This window comes from Panthera uncia (genome assembly GCF_023721935.1).
Source record: "Panthera uncia isolate 11264 chromosome C1 unlocalized genomic scaffold, Puncia_PCG_1.0 HiC_scaffold_3, whole genome shotgun sequence".
Lineage (NCBI taxonomy): Eukaryota > Metazoa > Chordata > Mammalia > Carnivora > Felidae > Panthera > Panthera uncia.
The window spans coordinates 102864781-102892776 of NW_026057584.1; the positions used below are offsets into that span (position 1 = coordinate 102864781).

The window sequence follows — 27996 nt, forward strand, 5'->3', positions numbered from 1 at the left end:
TGTAGCTGTATCCCTTGCAAACAGTGAAACAATATAAACCTCTTAACATTCTGTAAGGCTTTCCTTTAAAGTTATCTAGAGATAAAAGGCAAGTGTCTACGTAAGACACTTTAAAAACACTTCCCGTGTGCATGCTGTGGACTTGGCCAACAGACATTAGCCCATGAGCTCGTTCCTTTCATTTCTTTCAAATAAATCATTTCCAACTAATTAGTGTTAAAACAGCAAAAGACAGGGGCGCCTGGGTGGCTCAGTCGGTTGAGGTCCGGACTTTGACTCAGGTCACGATCACTCGCAGTTCGTGAGTTCGAGCCCCGCATCGGGCTCACTGCCGTCAGTGTGGAGCCTGCTTTGGATCCTCTGTCCACCTCCCCCCTCGATGCCCTCCCGCCACGTGAGCACGCTCTCTCTCTCTCAAAAATAAATATAACGTTAAAAATTTCTTTAAAAAACAGCAAAAGACAAATTGGTCATATGCCAATTAAGTGTAGAACTGAGAGAGCTCCCTCACCCTCTTTTCCTTTTGCCCTGTTAAAAACCTTTCACATGTATTATACACGCTTCCATATCTGATCCCAGCCAAAACTGTAGACAGCTGCAGTACATCCTTGCTGTTGCTGCTTCTTTGACATTCTGACATACTTTTCAACACAGAAGTTCCAGCTGCAAACACTGATACAGTTTTAGCTAGGGTAAAACTTTACTGTCCTATCTGCCTTTGACTTGTAACTTTATAGATACAGTACTCTTCTAGAAACAAACAAAAACTTTGATAATCATGCTATATCCTGCCAGCAAAATCAATGAAAAAGCCAAGAGACAGAAGTTTATATTATTTCTTTTTTCTGTATTATTAATAATAATTGTGCTCGCTTCGGCAGCACATATACTAAAATTATTAATAATAATTGCTTCGAGTTTAAAATAGAGGCTTCAGAGCCAAGTCACTGAATAACATTTAAAATCTGTCAAACTTTATGTAATTGGGCAGGAAATATTGTAATACTATAAAAGCACCAACAGAAGAATAAATGGAATAGGTCCTGGAGACTAGTCAGAAGGTACATTAAAGGGACCTGCTGGGCACATTCAACGAACCATCTCTGAAGCGCTGCAATGAGACTATTTTAGGATGTGTGAGAATCTGAAGCGTGGCAGTCCTTACCCCAATGTGATGCAAGCTTCCCGCACTACCTGAGACCGCAGGTCCTTAGCAGATAGTTTAAACGCTCCGTCCAAAAGACGCAGATGTTGAAAGAAGTTATCGTACTCGGCAGCACCAGCCAAAAGCAAAGATCTGATCTTTTTCAGCTGGTGGAACGGAAAAAATTAAGAGGTACACACAACAATCCTTAAAACAGCATATATAAAACAACTGAAGCCAAGAACTGTGAGAAGTCATCAAAGTTAACTGATCTCAAAAGTCTTCCCAAAAGAATTCAGCCAATTCAGTACCTGCTACCATACTGAACAAATCTACATATCACAAGTAAGAAGTTTTAAATGTAGTATATCTCACAATTCTACAAAATAGATATTTTACTTGTAAACAGTTTTGCTCCTCCCCTAAAGCTTACCTTCCCCAATACCCAACTCCAACTGCTATCCGTTAAATGACTCGAAGGAAGAAGCGATCCCACAGTCTTTTATATAGTATCCTCCAGTGTATCATTACTAAAAGGTTAGTCTGAGTTTGAATGGGACGTAGCAGTCATTTCACAGCCTTGCTTCCTGCCCAGCCAACCGCTGTAAAACAGCTTTCCTCAGAGAAGATATACCTTCACTGTAATGCTCCCCTCACATTTCATTAATCCACTTTTTTAAACAGAGGGAGAGAACTTTCCAACAAGTGACAGGAAGAAAGAAAGGAAGAGACGGACACACCCTGAAAATGCCACTAAGAAAAGCTAACTTACTGGCCAACAGTCACAATTAAATCTGGACTAAGGCAAGAGTGGAGGCTGTCTCCAGTCGTTCCACATTACATCTTTTTTAAAAGTACAGGATATACTTAAAGGCACAGGTTGGCCCGTTTTAGAAACAGGAAGAGAAATGAGGTACTCTACTAAAAGGGTAAGTGTAAATATGGTGATGTATATTTAAAACATTTACTACTTAAAATTCATCAGAGCTATACCCCAATTGCATAATTCAGTATTTAGAACATTGAAATAAATCTAATGAAAATGTAATCACATGAAGTCAACGGCTTACAGCATTTACTCTTTGCTCCCAATCGTGCTTGTCATCAGATAATATTTCCCTAATCTTGTTTATGGACTCCTCCAGGTCTCGGCTGGAATAAATCTGTAAGCAAAATTAATTTACAACCAATGTAAGAAAATTTACAGAATCAACAAAGATTAGTTTTTAATTACAGAAAGTCAAGAATACTTAGTAATTTCATTTTTCAGAAGGACTTATGAGATAACCTCCAGATACATCTGTCTTCGAATGAGCTTCCTTCCCATTGGGAATATATACCCACTAGATTTGATGCTCAAGTACAGATAACCATGCTTTGAGCACAGCTTCACCTTAAACTTAACAGATGATCTCATGTACAGAAGAGAAAGGAGCCGACTGGGGAATTGTCAGTGATGCACAAGGCCTTTATTACTCTTAGTATTATTTAGAACACCACATTTTACACGTAACTTCAACACTCTCTTCAAATCTTCTTTCTCATTTACGCTTACATCTTACTAATAAGGTAGGTAGGGGAATAATCAACCAACAGTGATGCAAGCTTGGAAGGTCAAGGACTTAAGGTAAGGCTGAACCCAAGCTGAGCCTATGGTGCCGGTTATCTGACTTATGGTACTTATGGCAACCAGGCAACAGGTAACAAGTGACTCACGCAGGCAGAGCACCACATTCGATGCAGGCTGAGGACAAGTGTTATTAGCCCCCAGTCAACAACAAAGGACACTGAGGCACAAAGCACTTAAAATGTGCATACTCCAAACGTATAAGTAATCCCTGCTTCGTCTGTTAGGCACTTAAATGAAGCATCAAGGTGGCATAAACTTGAGCTTTTATTAATCTGTTCTTTATAGCTTTTCAGACATCGCAGTCCTTGAAATTTACAAATTTTTCTAGGCATGCTTCTTTGTTCTCACACCTAGTCATTGATTTTCTTTTTCATTTACGTGACCTAAGCCACAAACGTACTACTAGATCAAGCAAGCAACTTCTCTCCAGTCCCTACTGAAAGATCACTTCACTTCTGCTGTGCATTTTAGCGATACAAGGCACCGATGTCCTCTCATCTGCAGGTGCAGACCTGCAGTAGGTCTTAAGAGGTAAAAATACCTCACCTAGAAGGGGGCCTCACATATCATGTATCTGAAAACTAAAATTTGACGAGTAAGCCTACCTGTTTTTAATCAAACTCGAATATTCTCACTCACCTGTACTACAGGTACGTCATCAAATGCTTTAATAAAGTCCTCTTCATCAACAGCACCAGCTCCTTCTTTTGCAGCTATAAATAAGATTGATTTTCAAAACGTGAACGGTGTGCGCAGGGGTAGTCTGAACACACACAATCCCCATTACATTATGGAAGATTTGTGGCTTTTTTACAAGCCTTAATAAAAATTTAGAGTGTTGTGGAACTGACAAACATTACTAAATCTGAATATAGAGATGAAATGTCATGATTCTACAATACTACATACGTTAGTATAAAGTCACTTAAAGACACTACGTGTTAAGGAGAACATTGAGCCTTTAAGCGACATATCAATTATACTGCAGTCGTATATTAATCTAATAAACAGGTAAATAATAGAAAATTTAATCCTTCGGGGAATAAATTAGGTTATGTTATTTTTAGGCATCTAGTATAACAAATTTGTGAAATATTCAAATAAGTGCTCAAGAATTTAACATTTCATTTCAACTTTGTATTACTCTCAAAACATTTCCATTTCCTTGAACACATGGTAACTGGGTCAATTTCTTACTTATGCACTAGTAAGAATTTTCCCTCCTAAAGGTGTTGTAAGATGCTCTGTATACTTAAAGATTAATTGCTATCATTTGAGAGAGAGTTTTTTCTTTCGCTAACATGAACTCTACTTCACACATGAAGATCATGTGACATTTTGTCAAATCTTTTTTTGTTTTTTCAAAGGTTTTAAAATTGGGGTTTAAGATCACCCTTGAAACCCTCATTGTTAATGATTCACACTGATGGAAACCAATTTGACAATAAATTCCATATTTAAAAAAATGAATTACACTGATTAGTCTGAGTGCTTTTCTAGTGTTTCTTTGCAGACAAGTTATCTGGTGTTTAGGGTCCTCACACGTAGACAAGGCTTTAAAGACGATTCTGGGAGCAATAAATGCGTGTCCTCACTTTCAATGAAGATTCCTCACACCGAGTTCACAGCTGTGGTCAGATGACAGTAACATCACACTGTCACTTGGTGCTCAGTACCTGTTTTGGTACAAAGACTGAATCCCCCTGAGCAGACAGGTCCGGAGCGCTGCCCTGGGTAAGTGCTGCATCACGTACCCACATACGTAAAGGGACTCAGAGACCAACCATGGTCCATGAGCCCCAGAATCAGACAAGGAGGAGTCAACTAGGAAATTCATGACTGCGGTGTTTAAACAAAATAGAAAAAAGGGTAAGAGCAGGGCCAAGATCTCTACATAATCTAGAGCTGGGACTTTTGGAAGGGGTATGGGTGCGGGATGGGAAGGAAATCAAAGGGGTCTAATGATGTAGAAATTTCTAAGCCTCATTTGCGGAACTGATGCCTCCCAAGAATAGATTTTTCCAATGAAAGATGAGAAAGGTGGTTCAGTCATAGAGGAATGAAATACTGGGTACATGCTGTAACACAGATGAACTGTAAAAGCATTACCCTACATGAAAGGAGCCAGACACAAAAGATCACATTTACATGACTCCATTTCTCTGAAATACCTAGAATAGGCAAGTGCCTAGAGGCAAAATGCAGACTGCTGATCACCAGGGGCTGGGGGAAGGAAGAAATGGGGAGCGACTGTTTAAAGGGTCTGGGGCTTCCTTTCAGGAGTGGAAAAGCTTTTCTGGAACTAGACACAGGTGGTGGCTGCACAACACTGTGAATACATGAAATGCCACTGGATGGTTACCTTTAAAATGGTTAATTTGGGGCACCTGAGTGGCTCAGTCAGTTGAGCATCTGACTTTTGATTTCCGCTCAGGTTGTGATCTCGAAGTTTCATGAGTTCCAGCCCCGTATCAGGCTCCATGCCAACCCTGCAGAGTCTGCTTGGTATTCTCCCTCTTCCTCTCTCTGCCCCTCCCCTGCCGGCATGCCTCTCTCTCTCAAAAATAAATAAGTAAACTTTTAGAAACTTATTAAAAATAAATAAATGGTTAATTTGATGTTTTGTGAATTTAAACTCAATTACAAAAAAAATTTTTAACGCACCCAAAACAAACAAAAACATAAACAAAAACACAGATAGAAAGGACTAAGAACACCAACAAAGGCACAGCTTTTTCCTCCTGCCATCTGTGGTGTGAACACCCGTGTCAGCCATCAGCACAGCTACTTAACATGGAGAGAGAAGCTGGCAGCAGAGGCACCAAGCTGACAGAGGCACGACCCCAACACTCTAGGGCCAGTTCAGCAGGCCAGAAAGAACACCAGGAGGCGGCATTCTAAGTCAATCCTTCCCGCTGTTTTAACTTAGCTCATCCAGCCAAGCTCAAAAGCCCTACGCTAACAACCAGTTCTAAAGGCAGAGGCCACACAATGTAAAGCGAAAAGAGATCTGTGTGTCAATTTAACATGCGACAGCAAAATGCAAGTTGTATATAACAAGGACTCAAATCGTCTGCATTGGGGAGTGGCAGAGGAGAGACTGAGACTAAGGTATCTTTGTAAATCAATGTTCAAAGCTTTAGGGAGCTGAGCCCTACCATTTACTTAGGTCAACATCCATTCCGGTTTCACAAGGAATAATGCTACTCGTAGGAACAAAACACAGAAGGCACACCATCTGACTTCTGGGAAGTCTCAGTGTTGGTAGACAGAAACTGACAAAAAAAGTCCCCATGGTAATTGCAGGCCATCGCTGGAGCCTCATGGACGAATAAAGCCATCAGGGTGCACTCCTGCCCTGGCTCCTAGCTATGCTGGCCTCTGAGCTAGCCATATTCTCCTACCGGCTCCCCCCTTACCAACCCGTGGCAACACAGCGGCTCAAACTTCTACCCTATCAGCATGGACAGCACAGTGCTAACATAAATCACAGTGAGTAGAAACATACTGCAAACAGGACCACTTCATCCCTGAAGGACAGACACGGAAGGCAGTACATCTGGTTTTAAGAGCTGGCAGAGCTGACTCTACAGCACCCCACACGGTGGTCTTACCTGAAGACTTGGATCCAAGAGAGGAGGAACCAAGCCGGCGGGTGGTCCCCATTCCAACGTTTCTCCTTGAGCTGGGTGGAGCTTTGGATGATGTAGAACTAGCAGAGGAAGGTCTATTACCATCCACAGAATCTTCATCATCAAAATTTTTATCTGAAGAGTAAGCAGAGAAATCATTGTTTAAAATAAAAAAAAAATTAAAAAAAAGGGTACTTTTTCCACCCGAATGTAAAACAACAAACTAGCCTTAGAGATGAACGGTGTGCCTACTCTTGGGATGTGAGGTGCCAGTCCGGGGTCTAGAAAGGCCTTAGGTAAGTCCAGAATGCAGATACAAACATCATGTTTGTTTTCACATATCTAGAATGCTCTCCTGCTCCAATTTTGGAAAACAGAGAAAACATAAAGAAGAAAACAACCTCTCATAAAACCACCACCTCATACAATTACTTCAACATTTTGGCATATTTCTGACCTTTCTTGCATGCATTTTTTTTAATAACAGCTGATGCGAGACTATACATCATTTGGCATTTTGCTTATTTCAAATATGCGCATTTTCCCAGGTGATAAAATATTCTTTGTAAATGCTGTCTTAGTGGTTGCATGGTACTCTGTGATGAGAAAATATCACAACTGAAATGGTCTTGTTAGGCATTCAGGGTAGTTCCAATACGTCACCATTAGAAATAACATTGCAACAAACACCTTCCCACTGGCATTTCTGTTTAAATTTATCACAATTTTAAGAAAAAAACCAAAACCTAGAAGCAATACCTACTGGGTCAAAGAGTATTAAAATTTTTAGTACACACTGCCAAATTTATTTTCAGAGAGGTCATGTATTTTTTTTTCCCTGGAAGTTCAAAGAAGTGCCCAACTGGTCACACCTCTGCCAACACAATATGACCATTTTTAAATGTCAACCAGTTTGACAGGTGGAAATAAATGCTTCCTCGTCAATGTTTCATTTCTCTTTTTTTGGAGTTGAGCACTGTTTCTTCATATTAATTCCTAAATTTTCTAAGCATTAGTGGATCCAAGGAATATTCCTTAGGTTGCATTTAAAATCAAAAAGAAAAAAGAAAAGGGCGCCTGCATGGCTCAGTCGGTTAAGCATCCAACTCTGGATTTCGGCTCAGGCCATGAGCTCCTGGTTTCCTGAGTTCAAGCTCTGCACACTGACCACACTGAACCTGCTTGGGATTCTCCCTCTCTCCCTCTCTCTCTGCCCCTCTCCTGCTTGCGCACACTCTCTCTCTCAAAATAAACAGACCTTTAAAAAAATAAAAAAGAAAGAAAAAGAAAAAAAACATCTTTGGGCTTTTAAAATAATCAACATATTTAGGAACAACATTCGGATGACACAATTAACGCTATCATGGTGCACTTATACAGAGTACCATGGGCTTATACAGCAACTGTGAGTCATTCAGGAGGCCTAAACAGAGAACCAAGAGTAATTTAAAATAAAGGAAACAAACATCTGTAGCTGGCAATATTCACGATTTCTGAATAAGGGAGCTAGACCTTTTCCAATACATCTGAAGTAAATAACTGTCGAACAGAAAACACAAATACAAGCCTGTTTTCTTGACCTGTTGGCTGCTTGGTTCAACTATCAACAGTCAAGTCCGGTGTCTAATCATGACCCTACTGTTTCTCACAACTCACCAACAATCCACTTCAAACTACACGGCTTCTTTTATTCGACACCGTTGGGAGCTGATCCATCCTTCTAAACGCATATCCTTGCGCAAATTACCTGCCTTCAACATTCCTTTAAATTTCCTAGATCACCTTATCAATCAATCCTCTTTCACAGATGGTTCCTTTAATACACACATCACTTTCCCACTGATTCAGATGCTCACTGGTCTATTAGTATCGACTTACCTATGTGGATTCAAAAGGTGATTCTTGGACTGCAAGCACATTAACAAGGTCCTTTCCAAGAGTAAAACTGAGTCTGACGTAAAGAACGAAAACAACCCAAAGGGAAGGTCAACCACTGAGCACTGCCAGTATTAGCAGTGACAAGACCTGTTCTCAGCCCATCTGCCCTCAGGGGAGCTCTAATTACTACAGGAACAGTTCCAGTCTGTGGGAAAGGTGCATAATGAAGAGGGGAAGTGAAGACACCGTCATGCTTCACTCAGAAATTCATGTAAAGTCTGTGTAATTTTTCTAACATGGGCAGGCACTCCACTGAGAACTATATTCACTTAGTGGAAATTATTTTCAGAGGGCCCATGTCACTGGATTTCCTGGGATTTCTCTATTGAAGCAATGATGGATTTTCAAGGACCAAACTCAACCTCTTTCAGCAAATAGCCAGAAACCAGACAGGGTACATAAAACAACTATTTCAGATGGGACAAGGGACAGTGCAGAACTGTGAGCCCTGAGAGGGAAACAAACAAGGTGAGCTACATAGTTACCCAACTTCCCGCCTGGAGATAATTCCCAGACCACCAAGTACAAGGAACGAGACCCTAAATTGAACCTAGAAGCCTCGGCAAGTTGAGAAAACGGAAATCAGAGCTCAGGGACGCTGAGGGGGCCGGGCCGTAAGGTACAGGCAGAGTGCTAGGAAACAGGAAGCTACACAAAATGAGAGCTCTAGAAATGTACCAAGTTCTAGGCCATCATGTGGGAGTACAATTCCACACACAAGGGAAGGCGAAAAATGACCAGGAAGCTATAAACTGAACAATTCCCAATGTCTGCACAAAGTAGGACAGTGTTCCAGCACCAGAGTAGAATGTTCTCGGAGACTCACCCAAGGCACTCAGTGAGACCCTGCAAAGGGCAAGCCTTAATAGTAGGGCTGAACTATTTCTGGAGGGAAGGTTACATTAAGCCTACCCTATTAAAGTTTAAAAACAGGCCTCAAGGGGATTAGACGTGCAAGTAACTTAAAACCGCTCTGCCAGGGGCGCCTACGTGGCTCAGCCAATTGAGGTCTGACTCTTGATTTCACCTCAGGTCATGAGATCCCAGGTTTGTGGGATCCAGCCCCATGTAGGGCTACATGCTGAGTGTGGAGCCTACTTGGGATTTTCTCTATCTCTCTCTCTCTCTCTCTCTTTCTCTCTCGCTCTCTCTCCCTCTGCCCCTTCCCACCACATGCCCACGTGCATGCGAATGCTTTCTTAATCTTAAAACAAACGAACAAACGAAAAAAAACTGCTGTGCCAAAGCAAAGCAGAACATTCTTTAAAGGAACATAACAAATGCAGACACTTGACAATATAGTATTCACAATACACAACACCTAATCAAAATTTCATCAAGAGAAGGAGAAACAGAAAAATGTGGCACACAATCAGGAGGGAAAAAAACATCAGAAAATAGTAACCAATTAAGAAATGACAAAGATGATGGAACGAGCAGGTGAGAATATTAAAACTGCTACAACTGTGTCCAAATATTAAAAGAACAAATAGATATAATGAGAAAGAAGGTTTTTTTAAAAAAATTTTTTAAACATTTTTATTCATTTTTGAGAGACAGACACAGAGCACTAGCCGGGGAAGGGCAAAGAAAGAGGGAGACACAGAATCCAAAGCAGGCTCCAGGCTCTGAGCTGTCAGCACAGAGCCTGATGCAGGGCCCGAACCCACAAACTGCGGAATCGTGACCTGAGCTGAAGTTGGGCGCTTAACTAAGCCACCCAGGCGCTCCTAAGGTTTTCTATTAAAAGGACCAAATGGAACTTCTGGAAATTAAGAAAACACAGTATCTGAAATGAAAATTTCACTGAATGGGATAAATGCAGATTAGACACAATCAGCTGGAAAAAAAACAAACAAACAAACAAAAAAAACAGGGAATTTAAACACCTAGCAATAAAATTTAACCAAAATTAAGAAAAGAAGAAAGCCTGAGAAAAATAAATAAGAATAGAAACTCAGACCTGTGGGATAGTAACAAGCATCAAACACACATGAAATTGTACTTCCCGCAGGAGCCAGAGAGAAAAAAAGACACAATACTTACACAGGAACAAAATGACAGTGGGCTTCATCAGAAACTGTGTGTGCCAAAAGACAAAGGAACAGCATCTTGAAAATGGTGACAAGAAAGTATTAACCTAGAATTCTCTATCCACCAAAAACTTATCTTCTAAAAATAAAGGCTAGGGGCATCCTGGTGGCTCAGTTGTTCGGTTCAGGTCACGATCTCACAGTTTGTGAGTTCGAGCCCCGCGTCGGGCTGTGTACTGACAGCTCAGAGCCTGGAGCCTGCTTCTAATTCTGTGTCTCCTTCTCTCTCTGCCCCTCCCCTGCTCACGCTCTGTCTCTCCTTCTCTCAAAAATAAATAAACATTTTAAAAAATTAAAAATAAATAAATTTTTAAAAAGGCTAAATAAAAATGTACTCAGACAAAACCAAAAAAAAAAGAATTCATCACCACGAGACCTGCACTCCTAAGAAATGTTCAAGGGAGATCTTCAGGCAAAGGGAAAATGATACCAACTGAACACGTGGATCTACAACAGAATGAAGAGCACGGGAGATTGTAATCAGGTGGATAAGAAGACTTTCTCCTCATATTTTAATATCTGTGAGGGACAACTGGCTGTGTAAAGCAAACATAAAAGCCCTCAACATTTAGTTTCTATTCTTGTGACATCCTCCTGTCCTGGGCAGGTAACCTGGCAGCCAGAGGAAGGACGCCTGTTGGCAAAGGAACGCGGGGCTTGGGCTACGGGCCGCAGTAGGGGGATGTCACGCGGACACTGGCAAAGCGCGAAGAGAACGGAAGCAGTGCAGATTCGGCCCTCAGCGGGCTTGTATTTCTAACAGTGAATTATAACTTGGCCCAATGTACTCAAGAGGTCACATAATGATGTGATGCCCCGAGGAGGAGTGTGTTTCCTCACCAATGTCTGCATGGAAACACCTCCCTAGGAAGGGAGGTGGGGGAAAGGGTCACCGAGCAGCCAGTGTTGAGTTTTTTTTAAATGAGCTTTAAGAGTCCCAATCAGTCTTTTTATTTACTCCCTTTGGAAATAAAATCTAGCACACTTTCTTATCGTTGTTCCCCTCCCCCCACCCCCAACCAGATTAGAAGCAACTAAGTATAGGAACAGTGAGAAGGGGGCATGGGGTGTTAAGCACAGTGATGTTAATGACAAGTGACAGTTGAAAGCCTGATAGCTACACAGAAGGTAAAAAAAGCAAACACGCGACTAGAAAAACCCCCGAACCCAAACTGCTCCGAATGCCAGCGTCAGCACAGAGGTCGAATCACAGTCACGCAGCCTGAGAGCACAGCAGCGGCTGCTCCCAACCGCAAGCCTGTACCATCAAGATTCAATGGTCTCCACGTGACCTGTGTACTAACGGAGAAAGTAATTCACATGTTCTATTGGAATTAGAAATCCAGGGGGAAAGGGAAAAGAATGTATTCGTTTTCCAGATTAGCAGCTGGACACACTGCTTTACACTGAGATACTTCACCCGAAAAGGTGTTTGGAGAATAACAGCCAGCTGGGCCTCTCATTTGAAAACCAACACAAAATAAGTCTGCCCTATGCTTCCCAGAGTTTTGAACACCCAGAAATTAAAGTCAAATTAAAAACGAGGTTAGGCCCTCGGAAAAGTACCAATTCCAATTAACTAGGAAATTCTCTTCTCCAGAACACGTTCTTCCTTAACTGGACAGAGAAGCTGTACTCGTATCTGTGTCTGGCTGTGGTCACAGAGCGGATCCACTCTGGATACAGCCCCGGAGGAGCCTCCAAGGGCCAGGTTCCGACAGAGTGCTTTCTCAACAACTAAGCAACCCATAGCGAACTCTACTTGTCATTTAAACCCCCTTTTTGTTAGGGTTTCAGCTGAGCAGACAAACGTTAGGATACAACCTTTTTTCCTACCTTTAAGACAAAAAACATGTGAAAATGAGTATTTTTAGCTATGCTAGCCTGTGCCACCTACATTAGTTTAAAATTTTTTCACACTGTTATGACAACATATGTTACACAGGAAAATGGTCTCCCTGAGCCCGAAGGAGTAACTAACTGATTCTACCTCTAGCCTCCACTGCAGAGAGTACCATCTGAGGGTCACTACTGTCACTGGACAGTCTGCGGCAGAAACCTGGAACAGGCTAATTGGGCCTTCAGTTCCTAGCCTTTTAATCCTTTCTATCACCTGGGCTCCATTCCCCGCCACCCCGCACCCCCCCTTTTACAGCACTGGGACAAGACGTTTTTAAATGACTCATCAAGTTCTTACGGAGTGACAGTGCAATTTTCATCTAACTCTCTATCACCGCATCCCTGGCAACCCAGTTAGTAGGCACAGTGGAGTGAAAGACAGCAGCAAAACAACACGCCCAGAAGGGCCACTGGCACCAAAGAGATTTTAGAACACAGGAGAGACAGGACCCTTTGAAGAAACAAAAGGCCAGAGAACAAACACAGTCATCCATGTACCCAAAAGGAAACCAGCAGATTTCTAAACATGTCTGTGAACTTGTTTTGCATGAGTCTTGAACTGTGGTCAAGGGGCTGGGTGGAGGGTGGAGGGTGGAGGGTGGAGGGTGGAGGGTGGAGGGTGGAGGGTGGAGGGTGGCTGTGGCCGGCCTGGAAGGCAGAAGCAGTCCAATGAGCCTCAGGGACTCAGGTTCTGAAATCCCTGAAGAAGCCCAAGTAGAGCCACAGCTGCCTCAGAATTGAACTTGAATCACGCTGGATAGGGAAAGGCATCAAGCGGCCGAGCCACAGATTCTAGGGGTCAAAAATGATCAGAAAGACCAGTATATGCACAACTGTGACTACAGGTTTGGGAACAGGAGTGGCAGAGAAACTCTCAGTCTAAAGACAAGACTTCAAGTTTAGTGTCTGGAACCTAGAATTACAAGCTTTGGATTACATGGCCCATTTAGAAAATTTATACACTCACCTATGAGGACAAACAAAATGTCACAGAAACTAAGGAATGTCTGTTCCATTGTCCACCTGCCAGGAAGGCTAGGACCTAAACCACTTCTCTCCAGAGGCAGGCTTTGACTACTGGAAGCCTGATGGGAAGGAAGCGTCTCATTTTCGAAAGCAAAGACAACTAACTCTCTGTTTCACTGAATCAGGGTCACTTTGTGGAAGCTCATATTCCTGACAGGCTTGCATTTTCACCCACTCCCTTGTTACGGAAATTCTCCTCCAAGGGAGTAAGAAATGTGGCAGCCTAGTAACTAGAATATAATTAGCATTCCCAAAAGAGGCTGCACAGAGACCTGATAATAAGCCCAAAGGCTGGCTGCTATTGCAAATATCCCAAAATTTCTTGCTCCTTGATCTTTCACAGATCCAAGGCTTTGCTTTCTGCAGTCTTGCTTGATGTGCCTGATATATTCCTAGGTTACTCCTGAAAACACTCGTCTGCTGCTGGCTGATGCTCTGGGTTCTTGCCCAGCTCCATCCAGGAAGAGCCAACCATGCCCTTCTCCATGCTACGTGGCCATGTGTCTTTCACCCCATCTCACCCTGTTACTGGCTATGTGCACAAGTGCGTGCCAGGCCCTGCGCTTGCTACTTTGCACATTCTCATCAAATCCTCCTGACAACTCTCAGACTATCATCACTCCACTCTTGAAAGTGAAAAAACTTAAAGCATCCAGGCATAACGGGCCCAAAGTCACATGGCTAACTAGAAGGAGGAATAAGCCCATGTCTGTCTGACTCAAAATCCTATGATCGGAGTCACGATAATAAATGACAATCAACCAAAAAAAAAAAGGCAATTCATATAAACTGGCCACTTACTATGTGCTGAGCACTGTGCTAAGTGCTTTCTGTGCATTATTTTAATTCTTATAAAGGACGTTTGCTTACTTAAAAAAGTTATTCACTTAAGACAATTTCTTAAACACAGAATCATTAATATCTCTTACAAATATCCACATAAAAATCCTCCACAAAGTACTAGGCAAACCAAATCCAGCAACACAAAAAGAATTATCATCATAGCCAAGTGGAATTTATCTCAGGAATGTAAATTACAAAAATAAATCAGTTTAATACATTGTATTAATGGAATAAAAGACGAAACCACATGCTCAGTAGATGTAATATAAAGTATTTGACAATAACCAAAATGAAACCCTTTCAAGCTAAAAACACAACAAAGATTAGAAGGGAAATCACACAAAACACACTATTAACATCGTATCTAATGGCAGAAGACTAGATACTTTACCCCCAAGATCAGGAACAAGACAAGATGCCTACTCTTGCCATTTTTATTCAACGCTGTACTAAAGGTTCTAGCCGGGGCAATCAGGAAAGAAAGAAAAAACCTCAAGATTACACAGAAAGAACTAAAACTATCTCAATTCACAGATGACATCTTTTTTTTTTTTTTAATTTTTAATTTTTTTATTTTTTTTTTGAGAGACAGAGATAGCATGAGTTGGGGAGGGGCAGAGAGAGATGAAGACACAGAACCCAAACAAGGCAGGCTCCAGGCTCTGAACCATCAGCACAGAGCCTGATGCGGAGCTCAAACCCATGAACCATGAGATCATGACCTGAGCCAAAGTCAGACGCTTCACCGACTAAGCCACCCAGCACCGCCAGAGATAACATGATCTTGTATACAGAAAGTTCTAAAGTGTTGCCTGGATAGTTCAGGCAGTTGAGTGTCCAACTCCAGTCATGATCCCAGGGTCGTGGGATCGAGCCCCATGTTGGGCTCCACACGGAGCACAGAACCTGCTTAAGAGTCTCTCTTTCTCCCCTCCTCTTCCACTGTCCCCCACTCGCATGCTCTCTCTCTCAAAATGAAAAAAAATTTAAAAAGAAAGTTTTGGTGAATTTATTTAAAAAAACTATCAGAATTAATAAATAAGCTCAGCAAGGTGCCAGGATACAAGACCAATACAGAAAAATGAATTGTATTTCTGTACATCAACAATGAATGATCCAAAAATGAAATAAAACAATTCAATTAAAAACAGTAACAAGACATGTAGGCTGGAAACTACATAACATTGTTATGAGAAACTAAAGACCTAATAAATGAAAAGACATCCCACGTTGAGGGATCAGAAGACTTATAAAAAGTTACTTTGCTCATTATCCAAACTATAGTTCTTGCCCATTTGTCCTCACTAGCTTTTAATTTTAAACAAAGTTGGATGATGCCTAGGGAGGCACAGAAATACAAGCCACACTGTCCGAACCGGGTAGCAGGGCAAAAGACTGCTTTCCTTCCAAGTTTCTACATTCCCTTCCCTTCAAAATATGGCAAGTGTGGTACGGGTACCCTCCAAGTCCAGTCAGTATGTATCCTATTAAATAGGATCAGGCCTTTAATAATGCTCTCTGAAAACACCCTTCAATATCCATATCCTGAACCCAAAATGCCATTCCTCTCCACTGTTAATAGTTAACAAATGCTTTTGTCAGAGCACAAGGGATATAATAAGCCTGAACCTGACTGGAAACACTGGCCTAATTCACAGTACAAAATGGAAATGGCAGGGGGCACCCGAGTGGCTCAGTCAGTTAAGCGTCCAACTCTTGGTTTCGGCTCAGGTCGTGATCTCGCAGTTCGTGGGTTGGAGCCCTACGTCGGGCTCTGCGCTGACAGTGCGGAGCCTGCTTGGGATTCGCTCTCTCTGCCCCTCCCCCGCTGGCACTCGTTAAATAAACAAACATTTAAAAAATGGAAATGGCATAATGGAAGCTACAAGGGTGCTAACAAGGGCCACTTCTGCCCTTCTGGCACCGGTAACCCACTCGCTACCACAGAAAAGGCGAACCTGAAACACAATCATGCTTCATGGCAAGAGATCGTTTCCACTCCTTCAGCCAAGAACATTCTGCCAGAAAGCTAGGCTGGCATTTAAGACTATCTCAGCCATAACACATCTAGTGCAGTTAAAGCAAGAACAGGCAGGATGAAGAGGCAAAAATTTGTTTAGTTTTACTAATCCTTTACAAAGAGCTAAAAAAGGGAAAAAGCGGGGAGAAGGCAGGCGAAGAAAACACCATTGGAAACCGGAAAGGGAAACAACGTAAGGAGGTCATGGAGCAAACCTGCTCCTTAGAGGCCCTGGCAGAAGTGAAACGTTCACATGGTGTAAGTGACACGTGCCTTCTGCAGATTCAGATGAAGGCCCATTTTTCCTTGGGTCTCGGATGGAAAGCGGTCTGGCCGCCGCTCTCTGGTCTATACGGTGATAATGAGCTCACAACAGACGCAGGTATGGGGACCACAGAGAGGCCCCAGGATGATTTTGTGGGAGCGGAAAGGCACCGCTGGCAGTGAGCCCGTCCAAAGGCGGGGCTATCAGTGACCGGCCTGCACTTTCATTAAGACCAACTTCAAGGTTTGTAAAGAAAATGGACACATGCTTCTGTTTTCCCGTCTGGAAAAAAAGGGATAATACTGCCCACCTACAGGGAGCATCCCAAGTGTTGCCTGCCCAGTACAACCTCCTTCTTGTACAGAAGGCGCTCACCCTTCTCCCGCCCCCGCCCCCCCCAGAGTGACCTCACCCCTGCCTCAGGGAGCAGGCCAGACCCGGGTCTGGCCAAAGCTTCAGGGCTCTGCCCGGGGCCTTCGCAGTAAATGAATTCTAGAGCCTCCCTCTCCTGGACGGGGGCTGTGTAGATGCAAGCCCAGAGGTGCCGGGGCCAACGGAATGGAGGAACCTGCCTATCCGTGAGGCAGACCAGAAGAAAGCAGGGCAAGAGGCGGAGGGATGGCAGAGAGGGCACCACCGAGCCTGTGCCCCGGAGGCCACAGCAAGCCCTCCCAGAGCACACCCAGTGACATGAGCCAGCTGGTCTCCCTGTCCACACAATCGGAGAGGGGCCTGCTTCACCTGTCCTTGCAGCCCACGGGGTCCCTGTGCTAGATTAAAGGATCTCATGCAGGTCAGGCAATATATGTAAAGACAGAAAAACCACAGGTACACAACAAAAGGCAGCTATTTACACCGTCGCTGTTTGTGTTATGCCGGAGTACAAAAAGTAAGCCCTGCAAAAACATATGGATGGGGCTAAAGAATCAGGAATCGATTTTTGAATTTATTTACGTAGGTAATCTCTACACCCACCGTGGGGCATGAACTCATGACCCTGAGATCAAGAGCCACATGCTCTTCTGACTGAGCCAACCAGGTACCCCAGGAGTAGATTTTTTTTTTTTTTTTAATGCTATTCAGAGGCATACAACAATTCAGGTTACACAGCAGAAAAAACTGTATGGGCATTTCTGAGAAAGGCAAGGCCCAACCAAATCACCTTCCCTAGAGTTCGTTCCAAAAGGATTCACCTGCCCCCTTGTCAAGATGACTTGGGGATGGTCTCGACAACGGTGTTCTCAGGGTCACAGGAAAGAAATTCAGCATTTACAAGGAAAAGAAAAAAAGCTAATTAGGGATATGCTTCCACTGAGTGGTATCAGTTTTTAAAAATCTCCCTAAGTCCTCTACAGCCTCTCTGTAACTTAGAAGTTCAAGTCCAGGGCACAGGGTCAGCCGAGAGGTGGTTTGGTCTCAAAGTAATCCCTTTGTCACTTCCAGAATAAAGTTGGACGGATGCCCAGAAGCATCAGCCTCCTCTCGCTGGAGGCTACTGGAGAGGACGCCTCCCCCGAACACGGAGAACACAGCATGCGCGTTCTCCTTCCTTCACCTCTTCAGCAGTTATTCGCCAAGCACAACTGTGTGCAGGTGTTCTGCCGGGAGCGGAGATGCAGACAGAAAAGTCACGGTTCTCACTCTGGAGCCCACAGTCCAGCACAGGGAACAGACATATAGAACCAGCAGCCGTTATGACTCAGTGTGATGTTTTGCTAAAGGCACACACGGGATATGCCACATGAATAGAGAATAGGAGTAAACAGCAGAGGGCCAAATAAACTCAGAAAGGATCCACTGTGCCCTCCTACGAACATGACTCACTCTATTACTGATGTCCAATACTGAGCAATTTAACAATGACTTCAGATGTGAGATGTTTTAAATGTACACACATCAGACATAATTCAGGAACACCTTGGGCTACTATACAGAGTGAATCTACAATGAGAAAGAACAAATTCCAAAGATGACTCCTAGGCAGAAGTAGGACAGGCAAGGAATTCCTGACAGGAATAATGAAACAGCTGGCCAGCTGCTTTCTGCACACACAGGGGTTTAGAAGCCCCACTACTCTGGGACTGTCCCATCTTGGGCACCAAGGAGCAGAGGATTGAAGGCAAAGTCCCCAAGGCATACCCAGCAGTTAGGGTTATTAGAAGTTAGAATTAGAAGTTAGCACCTCTTGACTAATCTGAAAGTCCAATTTAAACAAAAACCCTGTTAATACTATACCTTCTCAAGAAAAAAGAACCTGTTAACAACACAACAATAATCAGGTACAGAAAAACCTTGAGGAAGAGTATCTCCGAACACACCTCAGAAAGACTATGAGCTCACCCTCGGAACTAAACCAAAAGGAAGGGAACACAAAGAGACTTCTACTTTAATACCCTGAGCATCAAAGACATCGCCAGAAGGGGCATTGGGAAACATGGGAATGAGCCATCCTTACTGCTGGAACAGCGAGCCACTGAGGTCTGTGAACACCTGACCTGACTCCATATTAATATCTTTGGGTGAACCACAGGAACTCTTAGGCAGACTGAAAACCTGGTTTTACATGGCTATTAAGGGCCATCATTCCCAGACACCTGTGTGTTAGTGCCTTAAACTCTGGAAAGGTCCAGGCTTCAGACAAAAGCAGAACGAGCCTTCCCCCAGAGAGCTTCTCCTGCTGCTACTGTCTGACAAGTTCTCAGAGCTGGGACCATCCTTTTGCCCCTCCACAAGTCACCTAACCTGAAGTTTGTTGGCTGGAGGAAGAGAAGGAGGGGAAAGGAGGCTTCAATAAGTGGTCATTTGTAGAACTTTCTCCTCTAGATGTCAAAGGTGTTCTGGGAAAAGTCTTCACCCCTAATCAATTCATACTGACTCGTACTCTCTGACCTTGAGCTTTTAGCCACTTTTCTCCTCCGAAACAAGGTTATCAAAATCTCTACCATATCCTATGAAACATGGATCAGTCAAGCTCAGGAGACCTCAGAAGAGATGCTAAGGAAAAATTAACCACTGTGTGAAGAAATAATTGTTTAAAGAAAAAGAGATCTCTCCTAGCAAATACCTCTGAGTAAATGCATCAAGAATTTGGGTCTGTTTTATTTTCTCCAATTATTACTGCTTCTTTGTTTCTTTAGTCCAACATTCATTCAAGTCTAAACAATTCCAGTCTTATAATTTGAAAAGTGAGAAGTCACGTATTACAGCTGATGGTTTCCTACGTCCATAAAAAATAGGGCTTTTGGATAACTACAACACACACACACTTCAAACAGATCTACTGCTAAGGCAGTAGTGTCTTTTATTAAGCCTGCTCCAACAGCTACCTGGAGTTCAGGTTGCTGTAATTATTTACATAATTACAAAGCAAAAAGAAACAGAAGTCAAGAATAACTTGTTTCAAAATTTCAAAGTAGTTAGCTTTCTAAAATTCTTTTAATTACAGTTGGGTACCGTGAACTGCAAATCGTACTCAGGTGTGTTGTTATTTGTCTAGAGAATGATGCAGATTGAGTATCCGCCAGCTAAGAGCTTCTAAGACATTCTCACCCATGGCCATGTGTAGAGGCCACACAACTATAGGCTCAAGACAGGAAACAAGCAAAGAAAAGCTTAGGGAGGTATCAGTATCACAGGAGGTTGGGAGCAAGTGTATTTCTAAAGGGAGAAAGTGTAGGGAAGTAGTTATGCTACGTAACATACAGGATATCCCCAAAGAGTTTTTTGTAAATTATAGGAGTATGACTGAAATTATGTGTTTGATAACTGTCTTTTCACACTGATCACTTGCTTATTTTCTAGCCCTAAGAATAAGGTCAACTGACTACACCACACTCCACATCTCCATTACCTTGGCCAACCTCTGAGGCCCACTCACCATCACCTTCAGCTCTCCACCGCACTCCCCATATAATAATCACATTGTCCAACTTATACCAAAGAAGACCAGTGTTTATTTCACTGAGCATTGACATCCTACACTCCCCTCTGTCTGCCTGTCAAAGTCGGCCTTGTTGGGCACAAACTCTACCTGATGGGGCACTGGTGAGCACACCAGACAGGGCTCGAGTCCTGAACCCCATAACCCATCACAGACCCTAAGTCCAGCTCAAAACCATGCTCTTACCTAAGAGACAAGGGTTCTCTTCCAGTAGATAATGGGCCCCTTAAAAGAAGTAGGAGGGGAAAAGGGAAAGTTATAGGAGGAAATCGTGGGGAGCAGGGAAGAAAAGAGGCAGAAAGAAAGGGATGAAAACAGAATGGGAAAACAACAGATTCTCTTTCTGAAGCTCTAAGTTCGGGAGCAAAGTATTAATTTGCTTGAAGAAAGAACAGCCATGGTATTTTATAGAACGAACAGAAGGCTAGTTGCCACCTGTCTTGGGTAACTACCTCCTTCCTTTGTCTATTCATTCAGTAAATGCATGAGGATCTACTACCTTTCAGGTACTTTGCGAGGGCCTGGGAACACAGCAGGAACAAAACACGCATGCTAACTGCCCACAGGGAACTTCCAGCACAAAGAGCGATTTTGTTAACACAAATATAACAACAAACCCGTGAAAAGGGGGATGCAGGAGAAGAACAGTGTCCTGGAACAGAAGAAGGAAAAAGATGGGGTGGTGAGAGACCTTTTGGACAGGGTGGTTCAGGGAAGGCCAAATCATTCCGTAGGGCTTTCACCAAAGCCATGACGTTCATCTACAAAGGGGAGGAGGATTACTCAGGCATCTCTGTCAGAGACTGGGAATTCAAGAGTAGGAGTTGGGGAAAGGGTAGAAGGAAGGTTCCAATTTACTATGAACAATGAAGCAAAAGAATGCCTTTGATTAGACACTAGGGTTGATGTCACTCTTTGAGCAGGAAAAGGGGCCCTCCCATGAAGTTACGCTTCCTCTTTGAAAAGGTGCCACAAATTCATGACCCTTATAACCAGCCTCAAGGCCTCTGACATACACAGGCAGGGGCTCTGTCGCTTGTTATTATGGCCTGACCTGCGGATAACTGAATACAGTATGAAGCGCGGTTTTCATTTATGGACAAATAAGCCCAAGTAGCCGCTAAAATGAATTTTTAGGATACAAAAGAGGGCCTTTCAATTGTGGCTTTTCCCCCAATTTCATTTTTTTAAAAATCAAATGTATATGCCTATTCAACCTTGAACCTGGTTATAAGAATTCATGAAGCCCATTCTAACTATGTTACAAGAACTTTTCATCTGCCTTGCTTGATCAGTTCTCTTAAAGATCTGGTCTCAATGACTGGGCACCATGCCAAATGGGACCCTGTAGGTAAGTGGTCACATGGCGTGTGGCTGGGTTATGGAGCCGCCTCAGTTCCTGTGTGGGTGGATCCTGGGAGCAGCCTCTATGCATGTGCATCATGGGGGACAGACCAATGAAAGCCTCCTGCTCTCAGGGCTGTCCTCACTCATGCTGAATAAACGTTTCGGCATTTCGAGCACTGGGGGTAAATCAATTTGTGTGCAGTCTCCCTAAGAAAATGAAACAGTAATTGGAGTTCAATCTTCCACATGAGACTATTACCTTGGGAGGCAGCATGGAGAGTGGTGCAACGTATAAGAGACTCAAAAACACTCTCCACGCTTCAAAAGTCCTGGCCAGATTTCTCAGTCTAGACAAGTCACTGAACTTCTCTGAGCCTGTTTCTCATTCGTACAATGAGGATCATTCATGTAACTCTTATCTGTGTATTCAGAAGGTGTGTGTTAAATGCTCACCCTGTGCCAGGCCCTGAGCGGGATGCTGACAAGTCAGAGAACAGAGCAGAGCCTCCTCCCTACTCTCTGAGCTGACAGCCGGGCAGCACGGGGAGCCTTCGGAAAGTAAACTCCTAGACGCCCCAGCCGTCCAGAGAAGGCGTTCCTGGGGACGCTAGTGCATCAGGAAAAATGGTGCCTGCAAACTGACACAGGAAGTGGGGTGATGAGTAAAGTGTAGTCCAGGAGGATCAATGTATCTGAAGACTGTGAACCAAGAAAGGACGCAGCGGTAAGGACTGGCACCGCTCTAGTACCCGTACACAGACGTGCCTACCAGGAACTGGTCCCTGTTAATAACACCAACTGGAATATTAGTATTATTGGGGTTAGCCCAAACGTCCGTGCAGTAGTTAAGTTAGAGAAAAGTAAGGCATCTAAACTGTTACTTACTTCTCACGAAAGTACTCAAAAGGTACAGTGCAGACGCTTATTTTAAGTGAACATACTCAAGACTTAAAAAAATTAAAAAAAAATTTTTTTAATGTTTATTCATTTTTGAGAGACAGAGATAGAGCATGAGCAGGGGAGGGGCAGAAGAGAGGGAGACACAGAATCTGAAGCAGGCTCCAGGCTCCGAGCTGTCAGCACAGAGCCCGACACGGGACACGAACACATGGACACTTAGACTTAAAATTTTACTCTCTCACAGGAAAGGGGAGTTTTAAGCAACTCTAAGAGCTGTGAACAAAGTCTGTATGTTGGTGATGAAAGTGAAAACTGAACATTTATGAATCAACAACTAGTATTTCAATACCTTAGAAAAATCTCTGAGTGTCTCAGTAACAAAAATCATAATGTATCCTTTTACTGGTGAAATACTCTTTTCTCCTTTCCATGGCAGTTTTTACTTTGCCCTTGAACTTGCCCTAAAAGGGCAATATACGTAATAAAGGTCAGATATTGGATCCACACTCTGCATTCTTACAAAACGTCATATTACCACTGTGTGAATTGTGCCCCAATTCTTCTTTGTGACCAAAGGCACAAAAGTGAACCAGCTGGAAATATTCAGAGCCAAATTTGGAAGTTCCCCACCACAATGTGACTGCCCCAAGAGCTATTTGTGACTCTCGTGCAATAACCCTTCAAATCAACCATTCCCTGCTCTAATGACTTCATTCTCAACAACACAACAGAGGCAAATTATCCTATTTCTGCATAAGGCAGAGAAACAAAATGGCAGTGGAGAATAAACACCTATTCTAATCTTACTCTGGATACCAGCCCCATGTCTACTCCAAGATATAAACCCACTTGAATCAAAGCCACGCGCAAATCAAAATTCTAATTCAAAACATCCAAAACTATAATCCTCTGCCTACTCTCAAAACCTGCGACCGTGCAAGTCCCCTCCTTCCGCTGGTCCTCCTGCCACCATTCAGCCAGTCGGCCACGCCAAAACACGGCATTCTACTCTGCTTTTCCTCTGCCCTTCCCATCTCCCGCCGCGTCCTTCTCACCTACCACCCAAATAATCCCCAGTGTGGCCAGGGCTGCATCCGACCATCTGTCACTGCACTCTCTCTGGTCCTACCGAGGCTGTCCCCAATTCAGGTCTTCCTCATCTCTTAGGTGGATTTCTGTTGCCGACATAGTCCTCTAACTGGTCTCTCTGCCTCCAATTTTGTTTTTTAATAAATAACATTAGGTGTTCTAAATATACAGAACATTAAAAACATAATAAAAGCAGTAATTCCACTGCCCAAGTAAATTATGTAACCTTTTGCAGAGAACAGTATTAATGCATGCAGAAGCATGGTTAAATAATTCAAATATCACCAGAAGAAAACAGAATAAGAACAAAAAGTTTCTCTTCCAACTCCTTCACTGGTTTCTGGGTGTTTTGTTTTGTTTTGTTTTGTTTTGTTTTGTTTTGTTGAGAGAGAGAGAGAGAACACACAGGACAGAGACACACTCAGCACCGAGCCCAACATGGGGCTCAATCCCATGACTCTGGGATCATGAGCTGAGGTGAAATCAAGAGTTGGATGCTTAACCAACTGAGTCACCCAGACGCCCGTGGGTTTCTGGTTTTTAATCAAGTTTTTATTTTGGAATGGTATCAGGGTTGCAGAAAAGTTGTGAAGACCGTACAGAGAGGTCCCAATACCCCACATTCAATCTCCCTATTATTAACACTTAACATTAGTGTATGTATAATTAATGCATCAATACTGACACATTATTATTAACACGAGCCCATAGTTTATTCCGAGTTCTTTACTTTCCCCATATCCCTTATCTGTTCCAGATCCCACCCAGGACACCACACTACAGTTAGTCATTATGTGTCTCCGGGCCCCTCTAGGTTACCACGGTTTCTTCCACCCCCCTTGTTTTACATGACCTTGACAGTTTTGAGGAGCCCTCGTTCTGTAGTTGACAGCATAGCCTTCAATCTGGGTTTACCTGGGGTTTCTGTCATGTCCGGACATAGCTTATGGGTTTGGGGGAGGGAGACCACAGAGGTCAAATGCCATTCCTACCACATGGTATCCAAGTACGTGCTCTCAACAGGCCTGCCGATGTGGACCCTGATCACCCAGCGGAGGCCAGGTCTCCCCACTGTCAGGCTCCTCTCCTCCCTTTGTGCACACTGTGCTCTCTGGAAGGAAGTCACTCTGCACGCCCACGCTGAGCAGGAAGCAGGCTTTCTTCCTCTAGCACGGCAGGGCTGCACGGACGGTACGGAGCAACTGTGCCGAGGAGATTTGTCTCTTCTCCTCCATTTACCTATTTATTCAGTCATTCCTTTTTTTTTTATCAGTATGCACTCATTTTATACTGTGAACTATCATCCAACACTACATTATTTTATTGCTCAGTGTCCCAGCTGTGGCCAGGAGAAATCTTTCCGTTGACTCCTAGGTCCTTTTGTCATAACCCCATCATCGTTTTACTTTTGCTTTTCGAGCGCTTTCTCACTTTCTGGCACTACAACACGCAACAGGCTCATCCTGCATAGCCCCTGCTCCAGCCCAAGAATCGGCCATTTCCCGAAGAGCCCCAGTGGCGGTGGAAACTAAGATCTGGGCACTGGATGGCACTTTCCTTTAAAAAGATCTTATTATACATCTGATTCCACATCTTGTTTTGTTTCAGAGTTTTCCCTATAAATGCAAAAGGATCAAGCATATCATTTTAAACCTAAATCCAACTTCTATCTCCCATTAGATCACACAGTGGACGGTGTCCCTATACCACACGGCACAGTATTTCTGGGCCAGGTCCTGCACCAAGCTATCCATCTCGCTTTCTCCTCCCGCTGCTGCAGGAAGTGGTATTCTCCCAACTCACACAGGAGGCAATCGAGGCTGACACACAGGGAGTCTGCCCCGGGTCACACAGCTCAGACGCAGCATTCACGCTTGGTCTGAGGGATTCCAGTGTCCACGGGCTTACTCATTCCTGCCCCAAAGTCACTTGTGCACTTACAGTCCGGTCACCTTGACCAGTAGTCCCCAAAGCCACTTCAAGGACCGGTGACACTTCTGGATAATTCACACTAGTCTGCACCAAACTGACAACTACAAGGGACACTTGTAAACTCACAGAGCTTCATTTTTGTCACTTAAAGAACTATCCTTTATTCGAAATTACATTTATTTTCCTTATTGCTGTGCTGGCCCTGATTTTATGAGATACCACAAGATGAAAAGGATTGGCTTAAATCCTATGTTCTATTTTGTAAAGTTAAAATTGGTCGCCCTGTCATTAGTCTCTCTCCCCATAACCCAATTTTTAAAATTTAACTCTGAGCAAGCAGTAAATGGCCTTCACTAAAAATCTCAGTTTCTCGGCTCAGCATACAAGGCACCTGTCCATCTTCTCCTGGGTCTTCCCCCAGAGACCCCAGCATACCGAACTGCTTTAAAAAAAAAAAAACAACTCATCATGTTCGTTGTATAATTTCATCTCCCAGAATTTCTTCCCTCATCCCCTCAGTGGGCAAAAAAAAATGATTAGGAACGTCACATTTCCGAGGCATCTAAAGCTTGGTGATGGAGTGCTAATGCCTGTTTTAAGATCTCCTTGAATGCTTTCACTTTTAAATTATTTCCTAAGACAACTATTGGAAACTGCACAATCTGAGGATCAAAGAAAAACACAAAGCCAACATTATATCCTGACGGCAGGAAGGAAGCACTGAGTTTGCAGGAGGAAGAGTGGTCTAAGAGGGCAAAATCCAGGGCTCTGCTGTCCGCCTGCCACCAAGCCAATTATAGCCAACCCTAAACCTCATGTATCCAGGCTGGAAAGCCACCCTGCCTAGTACTTGTTAAGGAGCTTCATGAAGATCATAAAAACCACCAAAAAACCTTCAGGAAAGTGCTCTGAAAATACTAAAATACTCTATACACAATTGTGGTAAAATGGCTGGTACTCTGTTTTGCAGCCCGTTAACGGGCCCTTTATTATTCGTGGATCAACACAGGAAAATTCAAACAAGCCACAGCTCCAAGAGGCAGCTTGTAGTAGGTCCTTATCTCCTACTGCCTTTACAGTTTCTCGTAAGGTCGAAGTTACCAATCCTTTAAGGCTGCATTTCTGGTAACAAGAAGCAGGCAACTTGAAAGGAATTATCAAGCAAAAGAACAATCTTATTTTAAACTCAGATCCACAGGCTTTCTCCGTGGCCTTTAATGTAACACAGTCAAATCCCATCCCGTAATTATTTCGTCCTGTTAAAAAAATAATCCAAAATACAACGTCCTAAGATAAATGCTACTTGCAAGAAACACGCTTTCAAATCCTCAAATGAAGGGAACTAGAAAAGGTCATTTCAGAACATGAATTATTTAACTCTCCTGCACAGGTATTGATTTCCCACAGCGGCTTAACCTGAATATAGAGTACTATAATGAGGGACAAAATGAAAAGGAATACCGGCCCTGTATACTTTAAACTCTCAATTTTAAAATAGAGCAAGCAGAAATTTTTCAACAAACTTAACCAAATTTAGCTTCAGATAGACACATGTACACACCGCGACCGTCCACTACAAAATAAACACAGAATGAGTGAGCTGGATGTGTGCCAGTTTCCCTGGAGTGGGAGGCAAATGAACACCTGTTATCATGCACAGTTTTACTCTGTGTTAATACCTGTTTCAGCTGAAGGGTTTGGGAAATATCCTTCAGAGACAACAAATTAAAAGCTCATCAGCAAGACCATCTCACAGGAAGGCAGGCAAGCATTCAGGCTGTTCCTATCACATAAATTACACTTTCTTCAAACACAAACCTGTGCACATAGAGTTCTCTCAAAATCATTTCAATGCTGCCAAAACCTGGGTAAAATCTCTGTGCAAAGACTGAAGGCTAATTAGTAACACTTTAATAAAATAATTCTTTTGTAGTTTTTCAGTTCCTTTTCTGCATCCTTAAAATGCAGTCTTTAACAGGAAAGGAAAAATCTGAAATAATGATTCTCAAGACAGAGGCAGCATCCCTGATCTACTATGAATGAGTTCTATGCTTTTTCTCTATCCACTGTTGAAAAATCTTAGAAATTTCTGGCCAGCAGATTCCTTTCGAGACAGGGCTTATACTCAGTAACAAATGTCTTGTAACTGCAAAATAATTTATTTTCATAACCCACGTACTGTGAATACAAGAGCTGCAGAAAAAAATTTAAAGCACATGAAATAAACAAAGGCTTTAAAAAGAAAGAAAGAAAGAAAGAAAGAAAGAAAGAAAGAAAGAGAGGCTGATGAAATGCATC

At 43.1% G+C, this 27996-nt stretch overlaps 1 protein-coding gene across 1 annotated transcript in view; it reads right to left on the reverse strand.

Annotated features, from left to right (window-relative positions):
* CLASP1 (cytoplasmic linker associated protein 1) overlaps positions 1 to 27996 on the reverse strand; it is a 272017-nt gene that overhangs the window by 119584 nt on the left and 124437 nt on the right. Inside the window, exons 9-12 of the mRNA XM_049616225.1 lie at positions 6389 to 6541; positions 3414 to 3487; positions 2215 to 2307; positions 1166 to 1311 (exon numbers count right to left, since the gene is read on the reverse strand). Coding sequence (XP_049472182.1) covers positions 1166 to 1311; positions 2215 to 2307; positions 3414 to 3487; positions 6389 to 6541 — 466 coding nt within the window. The remainder of the gene's footprint in view (positions 1 to 1165; positions 1312 to 2214; positions 2308 to 3413; positions 3488 to 6388; positions 6542 to 27996) is intronic.